A 12546-nucleotide genomic window follows, 5' to 3' on the forward strand; every position below is an offset into this window, starting at 1 on the left:
ACATTTGTATGGTTCACTTCATTTCAAAAAATTTCTTGAACAAACTCATGCTCTATTGTTATTATTTCAATTAATAAATATGAATATACATCTAAAGATGAAACTTGGAAACAAATCCTATACCTGAATACTACTCTTAAAATACATTAAAAATTACTTTGTAACATTTCTTAGTTTTTAAAAATACCGGTTTTCCCTCATACTTCCCTTCAATGCTAATTGAGAAACAACCATATTCCAATTTTTCTGTAGCCACTATAGAGGAAAACCATGGACATTTTAAATAGCAAAACTATTCCAATTAAAAATGTATATTTTCAGAGAATTTCATAATAATGAATGAATTGGAGTTTATTTGAATTCCCCCTACTAATGGTGGGGGAATCTTGGCCTACATGATTTGCTCTCAGAACCTTATCACTCTTTAGAGGGACCTCAGATGTGGTGGCCTGTCACTGTTTAGAAATATATCATTTCACATGAGAAAACTGTGGCCCTGAGGACATTAGTGAGAAAGAGGTCATGAACTCCTAATTAAAAACAAAATTCCCACCAGGTGCATTCAGAGTCAGATTTACTATGAACCAAATGAAGCTTAATTTTCAGGCCCCTCACACAGAACGCTTTTAAGTCTGAGGGACACGCTCCAAGATAGAATCTTTTCCTTAGTGTGACACGAAAATTGTATAAACTTCAGACACCACAAAATAGGGCTCTACCTCTGGGCATATGCGTGAAAGAAAATGTGGGATATTGTGCAAAGAGAACTTTGAGGATGTCTAGCGGCCTCGATTCTGGGCTGTGTTTGGCATTAACTTGCCAGGTCTCCTTTCAGAATCGTCTAAACTTGCTGAGCTTCAGTTTGTTTATCTGTGAAATGATACTGGTAATTAAGTTAGCCCATCTTCCTATCTGAGTTATGTAATAATTACCTGAGACAACATTTGAATATTCAAAAATCAAAGAGTTCAAAAATAATTAGTAATTAACTGAAAAATGTAAAAATTAAAAGTGTTTGGAATTAACCTTGTTAAACACGAGGCCACCATTAATCTTCCCAATGTTCAACAATGTCAACAGTAAAAATCTCTAAGAATTCTCCCTAACTCAACTCTGTTCCTCCTACAGAAGAAGCAACACAGCCCTGCCTGAATCAGAAGTGTTCTTTAATCCTAGATTGCAGTGGATTGACCTTTTATGACTATTCTGGAGTCTCCATGCTTGTTGAGGTATTTGCACAGCTTGTGTTTGGACTGATTCTTTCCCTTCCCTTTAGTAACAGGGTTTCACCAGCCTCTCTCTCAGCTCTGGGGTTTTGATCCTGCTTGTTTCAATACTCATCTCACCCATTCTCTCCAAAGGGCACAGACTTTATTACTCCCACTACTGTAGATTTCTTTTCAGGAGATGCCGTGAAGTTTCTAGCTGTGTGTGAATCTGGAGAGCGCGGGAGGAGTAGAGGTGGGTATTCATGTGGGGTGTTAGAACAGAACATAGACTTGGGATGTAATGGGTATAGCAGATGCTGGGCAGTCAACTCCTAGGTTTCTAGAAAGAAGGAGAAAAGTCCCCTCCATGAGCAAGTGGCCTGATGATGGCAGGATGTTGTCTCTCACATCATGGATAGGTACAGTCTGACCTGAAACAATTCCTGGTCTCTGAAATAATACTCAGTGCAGAGGTTTTTCTCCATTCTCTCAGACAATCGTGTCCTCTACCCCATGATATCCATGGGGTCTCCATGATCCCGGTTGCAAAAAATAAAATTTTATTTCTTTAAAACTGAAGCCTCCATTTAGTTAGATGGAACATCTAATTTTGCCAATTCAAGGAAAACTCAGACACTTCTGGAATTGTTCCTCCTTTTTTTTTGAGTAAATACTAAGTCAACAAGGAATGTACTCCCTTTCTAATTTCCATTTATTCTCTCCTCAATACCCTAAATATGAGGGAGGATCTTGAGGACCAAGCAATGTCTATTTCTCAGCTGTCCTCAGTCCTCCATTAGCTTCTGCTGTGTGGAACTTGGTTCATCTCGCCTTTGGCTGTTTGTTCCCCAGCGGTTCTCTTACCCTGGCTTCATACAGTCTCCTGCTGTGTGAGGCTTTGTATTCAGCCAAAAACTTAATCATAACCTATGGCAATTTCTGGAGCTCTTTCCCTGCATATTTCCCTTCTTTCCATTACTCTCTCCCATAAATTTCACCCACTCAAGCCTTCCTAAATGCCAGTTCTGTCTTCTCAGCTCAGTAAATTGGCTGCATTTTGCTTGGATCCCCCCCCCCCCACATCATGTCACGGTCCACAAACTGCTTTGAAGCAGAAAGCTGAGATGATCTGAGAGCTCACCTCGTTTGTTTTTTTTTCTTTCAGAAAACTCAGTCCTTTTCTGCCTGTTCCCGTTGTCGAAAAACAATTTATATATTTTCTCCATTTGTCTACCTATTTACGAAGGATAGGATAGTCTTTATATTAATTACTCTTGATGGCCAGAAGTCAAAATTGGACATTGACTTTTAAAGAGTTAAAACCAGTAGTCCTAGAAAGTCTCACATTGTAGATTTTGATTGCTTTCTCATGGTGTTGCATAACTGTCTCTATTCATTCATATTTTAAATTTGAAATGTCCAACCTTTCAAACTCAAGATAGTACAAAACTCAGCTTCAGTCTGGCTTTCCTGTGAAGATGGGGTGGGACTATGTGAAGAGAAGCAGCTTACTATGTGACAGAGCGTAGTCTCAGATCTATCACACCCGCTGGGAGGTGTTAGGAAAATTGTCTAACCTGTCTGGATCTCAGTTTATTCATTTTGTAAAAATGGGGGGGCGATTTTGTTTCAGATTTAGTAGATATTAAAAAAAATAAATTATGCAAAAGAATTGAATTTTAAATATCCTAGGCCTTAAATCTAGTGGCTGTTTTTGGTAAATTTTCCACGTGTAATATGCTTTTAATTTCTTGTTGCTCACCATGAAAACTTTGCACAATTTGGCATAGGGTTCAACCTCAATACTTTTCTTGCATCTAAATCCTGACTGTAAACAGAGAGTCTCTCATCATTGGAGGGCTTCTTGTGTTCAGCACTTTTATTTACTGTGTTGCCAAGGTCTAGAAGAGCACTGTTAAACCTATGTGTATAAGGATCACCTGGGGAGCTTATTTAAGATGCAATCTTTTGATGGAGTGATCATTTTGAAATGTACAGAAATTTTGAAACATTATGTTATGTAACAGGAGCTAACACAGTGTTGTTGGTCAATTATACTCCAAAAGCAAACAAACAAACAAACTCATAGAAAAAGAGATCAGATTTGTGGTTACCAGAGGCAAGGGGTGAGGGGAGGGGGAATTGGATGAAGGCAGTTAAAAGGTACAAACTTCTGGTTATAAGATAAAAAGTACTAGGGATGTAGGTACACCATGATAAATAGAATGAGCACTGCTGTATGTTATATATGAAAGTTGTTGAGAGAGTAAATCCTGAGAGTTCTCATCAGAGGAAAAATATCTTTTTTCTATTTCTTTAATTTTGTATCTATATTAGATGATGGATGTTCACCAAACTTATTGTGGTCATCATTCCATGATGTATGTATGTCAAATCATTATGCTGTATACCTTAAACTTATACAGTGATGTATGTCAATTATAACTCAATAAAACTGGAAGGAAAAAAATGCAGTTTTCTGAGTCCTGGTTCTGGCCCAGGAATATTCATTTTAAACAATGTAGTTTGTCCAAGGATTATGTTTTGAACAACACTAGACTAGGATTGTCCTTTTACTGGGAAAAGTCAGTATGTATATTTTTTGTTTAATTGTATTTAAAATTTGTTTTGAATATACTCCAGTATTTATTAGCTGTCCTCTCTAGATATTGCAAATCAGGACTTAGAGTTAGTAAAGAGGAGGAAATGGTTACTTATTGTCAGTGAGTTTAAGATCTAAGGTTGAAAATTCAGAGGAATTCAAATAATCTATGTTTTGGGCATGGTGAGAAAGAAACTTTTAAGAATTCATCTTAATGGTTTTAAAATATTGCACAACATAATGAAAGAATAAGTCAACTGATGCATTTTATTTTTAAATGGGCAGAAAGACATTTGCCCTTCTGTATATACAAAACCAGCAGTTTTGTATCAATTTGCTTTTTTTTTTTTTTTTTTGTGTTACGCGGGCCTCTCACTGCTGTGGCCTCTCCCGTTGCGGAGCACAGGCTCCGGACGCACAGGCTCAGAGGCCATGGCTCACGGGCCCAGCCGCTCCACGGCATGTGGGATCTTTCCGGACCGGGGCACGAACCCGTGTCCCCTAGCATCGGCAGGCGGGCTCTCAACCACTGTGTCACCAGGGAAGCCCTTCAATTTGCTATTTTTAGTTTCCTTATTACTATTTAGTTTATTTCATCATGGTTACAGTAAATTATGATGTATGTTACAACCATAAACTTTAAATATAGACAAATTCTAGGTCCAAGTATTAGCTACATAACTAGTTCTAGGATCTGGGTTTAAGTATTTGTTTGCTTTTCTGTAAACTGGAAGTAGAAACACTTCGAGTTGTTGTGAAGCTTAGAAATGACATATTGTATATAAAGCATATAAAAAGGTTTCTAGAAGTTAGTTAAGTACTCAGTAATGCTAGCTTCTATTTGTTCTCACTTTGCAAAAGTCATTTCTTAAAATAATATCACTGCAACTAATACTACTTCTTAGTTCCTGCCACCCTGAAATAGGGTCCAGATTAAGAGCCACAGAATCTCTTCAGCCATGCATGTCTCCCTGCTTCCCAAAAACACTCCCTGGATTATTTTCTCAGTCACTTTGGTATAAGGAAGATTCTCCTAAGAGGTATAGGTTGAAGTAAATGGAGTGAATGCTATTTGTTCTTCTACTTAGGACACTTCTACTTACTGAACTAGAGAATATGTTTATCAGCATCAATAAACCACCCATAGCAATGTGTTTGTGCTTCACTGAGCTTAAGAAAAAGTAAAACACTGATAGATCACTTTGAATTGTCATTTTAACTTACGAAAACAGGAGCCATTTATTCAATGGCAAGCCTCAGACCATGTATTATTTATTTGTTTATTTGCTTGTTTATTTATGCCCAGAGTGATGTCTCCTATTATTCCATAATTCTTCTACCATAGAGATAACTGCTTATTGCTGGAAGAATATAAGGGAAAATTTTGGGTGTATCATGCATACCCTTAAAAAGTTTTGTAAACGCAGCATTCTACATTTTATATGTATGACACTTTACTATTACGTAACCAAATCCAACCTACTATTACTAAAACTTCTGGATTTACTGAGTTTTGTCGGCTGACTTTGGTCTGGGTGAATTTAAGATCAGGGCCTTCAGTAAGGTTGTTACTACTTGAGATTTTCTAGGACTTAAAGAAGGCAAGACCCTGCAGTATGCCAAGAAAATTAGTCAGGATCTCTCATCTTGGTGGACCATAAAAATGGAAGTTGGGCAATGAAACTTGGCTTTGATTATAGTGAGGTTCTCAATTTACTGTCCATGGATGGGGTTTAGAGAATCCATGAATATGTGCAAATTGTTGTAAAATATTAAAGTAAGCAGTAGGTAAGCAGTTTCATCATATTCACAGATGGGTCCTTGACTTCCAATAAAAGATGGCTGAAAACAATTTTATATCATTCTTATAGGGAAGGAAAGGTGGTGTTTTTATTTTTATTAATTAAAATGGAAAATGTAAGCAGCAAAACTTAGTTACATAAAAGGTAAATGCCAGAACATGGAAGCAACCTAAATGTCCATCGACAGATGAACAGATAAAGAAGATGTGACACATATACACAATGGAATATTACTCAGCCATAAAAAGAAATGAAATTGAGTTATTTGTAGTGAGGTGGATGGACCTAGAGTCTGGCATACAAAGTGAAGTAAGTCAGAAATAGAAAAACAAATACTGTATGCTAACACATATATATGGAATCTAAAAAAAAAGAAAAATGGCACTGATGAACGTAGTGGCAGGGCAGGAATAAAGACATAAACAGAGAGAATTGACTTGAGGACACAGAGGGGGAGGGGGAAGCTGGGGCAAAGTGAGAGTAGCATCGACATATATATATACTACCAAATGTAAAATAGATAGCTAGTGGGAAGCAGCAGCATAGCACAAGGAGATCAGCTCGGTGCTTTGTGACCACCTAGAGGGGTGAGATAGAGAGGGTCGGAGGGACATGCAAGAGGGAGGGGATATGGGGATATATGTATACATATAGCTGATTCACTTTGTTGTACAACAGAAACTAACACAGTATTCTGAAGCAATTATACTCCGATAAAGATCTATTTAAAAAAAAGAAAGAAAGAAAGAAAAAAAAAGGTAAATGCCTTGCTGGTGTTCATCTTCCTTTGCTAAGACCATCTCTTTTAGAAGTGGGTCAGAGTATGCCTGAATGTGTTACAATGCCACCCCCTGGTGGTGTGGTGTCATAAACATTGGCTTTTTTGTTTACTAGAAATTCTGCCTTCTGAAGCTCATCTTATTCCTTCCTGCCAGCTATCCTGAATTAATTGTGGGTGTACTATTTTAATTCTTCCAGGTTTACACGGACTGCAAGAACAAGAGTGTGGATGTATCATTAGCCCACTGCACAGGTAAGGGAGTATCCTTGGCTAACATTGGACATGATCCTTCTGCTGCTCCATGTAACCTTATATCACTTGTGTTTTCTTATAGCTTCTTTGATAAAAGCAATGAAATACTGGGGAAACCTAGATTCAGAGAAACCAATTTTTTTTGAATCAGTATCTGCTGCAATAACTAACATCCACTTAAATAAGGTGAGTTGAGCAAGTTTGCATGCCAGAATTATAAGAAAATTGAAATGTAGAATACATGGGCTTTGCATTTTTTATATTAGCCTATTATCCCACTGATATCTAAAAACATATTAAAATGTGCCCCCTCCTCAAAGTCCTCTGCTACAAGTAAAGGAATTTTTTCATTCCTTTTTTGGACAAGTTATGAATTGTTTAATAATTTGGATCTTCCAACAATATCACTGCTTAGAGGATTTGGTGATCACCTATTAAGTGCAAACTGCTTGCTTATAAAAATAAATGCATCTTCCAGGATCCACTATCCTGGGAATTGGAATCCACCTCTGTCAAATGCAAAAACTCTAAATATAGCCTTATAGCTTTTTGCTGCTCTCATACCCTTTACTCTAAGCTCATACTGCCACCTTTGGAAATACTATTTGCAGAGCCCAACACTCACATGGTTTGAAGTGTCAAAGTTATCTTCCAATACTGGGCTGTATGGTTAGTTTAAGAACTGTTCCTAGAACTTTGATTTCCCATAATTTTTCTTTGATTTTGAATTGTTTGGCCTTTCCTTATCCCTAGAACAGCATCTGTTATCTCTCTGAGTCATCCCTATTATGTGCAATTAGAAGAGTATGTATTTACAGAATAATAATAATATTATTGTTATTATTATCATTTCTACTACTACTATTACTGCTGCTGCTGCTGCTGCTGCTACTACTGTTATATACCTAACATTCACTGTGTGCTCATTATGTTCCAGGAATGTGCTAAGAGCTTTACCTATGTTACTTCACTAAATTTGCCACAACCTCATGAAGTAGATACTATTATTGAACCTATTTTTAGAAATAAGGAAACTGAGGTCCAGGGAAGTTATACCATTTGTAAATGGTAGAGCCAGTTTCAAAGTCAGCAGTCTGACCTAGGACCTGGAGCTTTAAACTTCTATGCTCTGATGCCTCAGAGAATATCCATTTTCTTAGCTTGGCTGGACAGCTTGCTTCAGTTACTACTGTCCTTTGACTATGATATCAACTTAAGGGTTAAGTAAGTAGCAATTGCTAATTTCTTCCCCTTCTATTTCAGAATTTGAGCAAACTCAGTGACCACAGTGAAATCTGAGACTCTTTTGCTGCAGTACAGCTCTTTTCTTTAGCAACTGCCCCGAAGAGGCCATACTCAAGTATTTTCACAACATTTTTTGTTGTGTAGATCCTACAAATGACCTCTACTAAAATAAGTGTGATGTGACTTACTAACCACATAACCGCTGCTCAAGGTTTGCCAACAATTTTATCTAATCTTTGTTAGTAAGCAAATTCACTTTGTAGGTTATTCTATAGTTATTTTATAAAAATCAGTATGCATTTAGTTTTAGTGTACTGAAAGGTAAACATGAATTTATTTCCTTTTTTCATACCAAAGTATTTTGTGTTAATTCAGTTTGTTGTAGTTCATTTGTAAAAGTGAGAAATACTTTGTCATATGATAAGAGATTTAGAACATTTGCAAGCCATTTGTAAAAATGCAGGATCACCTGTAACTAATACATAAAAACAACTTAGCAAGTGTGCCATTTTCCCTAACCAAAGAAGCCATTAAATATCAATAAGCTTAAATGTTACTTCATGCAATATGATTATGAAATTCACAGAAAGTAAATCAAACAAAAATAAATGGCAAACTAGAAACCATTCTTCTCCATACCTTTCCATGCATGGATGTCTTCAGGAATGTTTTCAACATAAGTAGTATCCCAGTGAAACCATGTCCTTGACATTAGTCTGTTTTGCTGTAAATATTGGAACTGCTTAGGATCTTCAGAACTTATAGCCCTAATTTCCACATTCCCACCCCATAAGAGTTTCCATTTTCAGCTTTAGTTTTTTTGGAACCAGAGAATGTGGAAGTTGAACCCCTTATGATTTTTTCACAAATATGATTTTTAGAAGAGAAAATATCACCAGTAGAATAGCTTTGTACTTTTCCAATATAGGATTAACTGTAGTAGTTTGGGACTTTCCTATTTCAGAGGGACTTTCCTATATTATAAATGTATAATATAATACATTTATCTATCTATATCCCTATAGATAGATAGATCTCCTTAGAATGCTTTTTCTTTTCTTTTGTTAGAAGGGAGCTTAGGTAAGTGATTATCTTTTAACCCACTAAACCACCAGGGTATTGACAAATAAATACCACAGGCCAGGCTGACCTGTATAAGTTATTATTTTCATGTTTCTTCATATATTTTCAATCACATACAAGTATATAGTTTCATATTTTTATCTAACAATTTGATTTACCTATGAAGAAATCTCACTTTCAAAGATAGATGTAGATGCACTCTTTAGTCTTAAGACATTATTATTATTATTATTTTTTTTGCGGTACGTGGGCCTCTCACTGTTGTGGCCTCTGCCGTTGCGGAGCACAGGCTCCAGACGCGCAGGCTCAGCGGCCATGGCTCACGGGCCTAGCTGCTCCGCGGCATGTGGGATCCTCCCAGACTGGGGCACGAACCCGTGTCCCCTGCATCGGCAGGCGAACTCTCAACCACTGCGCCACCAGGGAAGCCCTAGTCTTAAGACATTTTAACTGTTCTAGAAATTACCAGTTAACAAAAAGCCAAGTACTTTAAAGTGAGTTTGAGAAGTAGTTTGAAAACAAATTTAAAGACTGGTAATTTAGGTGTTTTTGAGAACATCTGTAAGAGTAAATTCTAATATCTGCCGTGTGATGTAATGGTTCCTAGCAAATGTGTAGTAAACATTCACATGGCCCTTATTTTTACCATTGAGTCCTAGGCAAACAATGTAATAAAATGAAAGGGGAATAATAAACATTTCAAATTCTCGTAACTTATTTAGCCATGTCAATTCTGATTGACATGAACTACAAACGGTAGTTTTTGTCCCACAGGAAGCTTCAATTCTTTCATCACTAATTTGGATTGAAATGAGTGAAGCCGACTTTTCTTCCCATCAAATACTGTTCCAAGAAAATGTGGAAGTAATAATTAGAAGCAAAATTTCCTTAAAGAAAGGAATTTCACTCTCCTTTTCTGATTAAATTATTCCAATGGTGGATGGTGGCAACATTCACCATCGCTAATCCATTGGTCATTGACACATAAACATGAGTCAAGGGAAGTTAAGAAAGAAATATATTTTGCTATGTATAAATTGATGTATTTCTATGCAAATTTAGTCTATTATTAAATGCATGCACTGTAGGCATTTTCTAATTTGTTAGAGATTATGGACTGTAGATGGCGTTAAAATCATTACAGGTAATCAATGGATGGTTTCTTCTATTTTATTAACAAAGCTGACACCTAGTTGTATGAGAAGATGTATTTGAATGCATTTCAGTGTTTATAGTAGACATCTAATGGATAAAACTTAAAAGCTAATAACTTTGGTGTCAAATGTTATTATATTCAAAGGAAAGGAAGACAAAAACATGTACCATAAATAACCCTATGTTCTAAGGCTTATCCTGCATACTAAGATCCCAGTGACTAGACCTGTAGGAATCCCTGAAATTGAGTTTTGAAAGCTCAATAACTGAATATGAGTTTCAGACACACAAGATTCTAAAACATAAACGTTTATTTCAAAGCAGACATTAATAACAGGAGAACTATAATAGGGCACTGATGCTAGACTGTTTCTAGTCATGATTAATTAGTTTTATAAGATTACCTTATTTTTGTATATGATAAATTACTTTCATATTACTTATTATGGTAAAATAAAATTGGGAAAAATTAAAACTGACCTATAAGACCAGTTAAGGACCTAATAGAGTGACATATATAAATTAACCATAAAGTGTGTAACCAGGAAAAAGACTGTTAACATTATATTTATGCAAATTAAATGCCCTTAAATTTTACCATTTGTCTTTCATTTTAAAGGTTATTTTCCCCTGATTATATGATTCAAGTGTTATAAAGTCTAACTTGAATTACTTTGCAGTAATTTATATGACAGATCTCTACTGTATAAATGTGTAATGTAATGAGGAAAGAAATCTCTCTTTTTTAATGAAAACATTAATGTGTTAATACCCTGTATGGATAATGTTTTACATTTAGTGGTTACCAAAATATATTAGTATGTTTTTGAACATACATATGCTTAGAAATGCATGTTCTGCATACTGTGGGATGATCGTCTAATTCAATGTAAAATATACTTTTTTGGCAGTGATTTTGTTGCCAGATTTTCAATAGAGAGTTAAGTGAGGCTTGCACAATCTTAAGATTTTTAGTTAAAAATCGTATCATCTAATATGTCACACATATTTTTATATTTTTCAATGCATTTAATTATCTTTTAAATAATCCTTTGCACTGACTCAGCATATAACAACCAATTTACATGGAAATAAACTGAAATATGGTAACTATTATGCTTAAATGGATTTGTGTCCATTATTTCAAATTATTCACCCTCCTGTAAAGCAAATAATACATTTTGCTGTCTTAGACTGACCACAGTCTAATGTGTTGACAATTCCTGGATTAAATATTCTTTGTAATTTGTTCTTACAAAATTTAAACCTAAAATTGTAGGGTATGGTATGTCAATTTATGGAAGGCTAATAAAGTTACTTTTTGCTGCAACACTACATTTACACAATCCTTTTACACCAGGTTTAAATCCTTTGTGTTCTAATTTTAATTAATATATAATTTAATTTTTTAATTTGTTTGGGTTCTTCATTTATATACTGTTGTTTATCTTTCCTGAGTTTCTAGGCTGAGTTCAATTCTCCAGAATTTTAAAGGTTACTGCTCAAAGAACAAGAAGATAAGTCAGTCTTCTAGGTGTTGGAGGTATGGCAGTGAATAAAGCAGAAAAAACATCCCTTCCCTCATGGAACTTACATTCTAACAAGGGAAGACAAAATAAATGGGATAAACTTTAAATACCTTTATTATAAGTTAAATGATAATATGTGCTAAGAATAAGAATAAATTAAGGAAAGAAGATAGAAAGTATGGCAGAAAAGTGGGTGTTGTGTCCTGAGATAGGGTGGCAGGAATGGTGATAACAGGAATGTCTTAGCAGACTACTATGATAAAATGCCACAGACTGGTGAGCTTAAACAATAGACATTTATTTCTCAAAGTTTGGTAAGTTGGGAAGTCAAAGATCAAGGTGGCAACTGATTCAATTTTCTGGTGACAGCTTCTTTTCTGGCTTGTAGCTAGTAGTAGACAGCTACTTTCTTGGTGTGTCCTTCACATGGTGGAAAGAGAGTGGTCTCTGGTCTCTTCTAAAGGATCCTATAAACCTATAAGCTTAGGACTTCATCCTTATGGCCTTATTTAACCTTCATTACTTACCTATATGCTCAATCTCCACATACAGTCACATTGGGGGTTAGGGCTTCAATATATGAATTTTAGGGAGACACAAGTCCATAGCAGGGAGTTATAAATTTCTTATATATTAAAAAATTCCTTTTTATGTCTGAAAATTAGGCTTACTAGAATTTTATTTATATTTAATATAATGTGATGGTTTTGCATCAAAAACATGAGAAATAATTGTGAACTGTCTGGTTAAAGCATTTCAATGCTAGAAAGTGTAGGTTAGCATAGATATTACTAGCCATACCTGGCTACTGAGATGAGATTCTGGCCATGAAACATGTGAAGTGGTCAGAATGGGTTTGCAGTATACCAATGGTTGTTCAGAAGCTGAG

General features: G+C 35.6%; 1 protein-coding gene across 1 annotated transcript in view; it reads left to right on the forward strand.

The window, feature by feature from the left end:
- The window catches only part of SLC26A7 (solute carrier family 26 member 7), a 183671-nt gene extending 172243 nt beyond the window's left edge, over positions 1–11428 (forward strand). Inside the window, exons 15-18 of the mRNA XM_004283220.3 lie at positions 1129–1229; positions 6591–6645; positions 6728–6831; positions 7909–11428. Of these exons, the coding sequence (XP_004283268.1) occupies positions 1129–1229; positions 6591–6645; positions 6728–6831; positions 7909–7944 (296 nt within the window). The 3' untranslated portion in view covers positions 7945–11428. The remainder of the gene's footprint in view (positions 1–1128; positions 1230–6590; positions 6646–6727; positions 6832–7908) is intronic.
- Positions 11429–12546: the final 1118 nt, after the last annotated feature.

This window comes from Orcinus orca, chromosome 17 (assembly GCF_937001465.1).
Source record: "Orcinus orca chromosome 17, mOrcOrc1.1, whole genome shotgun sequence".
NCBI classification, from domain to species: Eukaryota; Metazoa; Chordata; class Mammalia; order Artiodactyla; family Delphinidae; genus Orcinus; species Orcinus orca.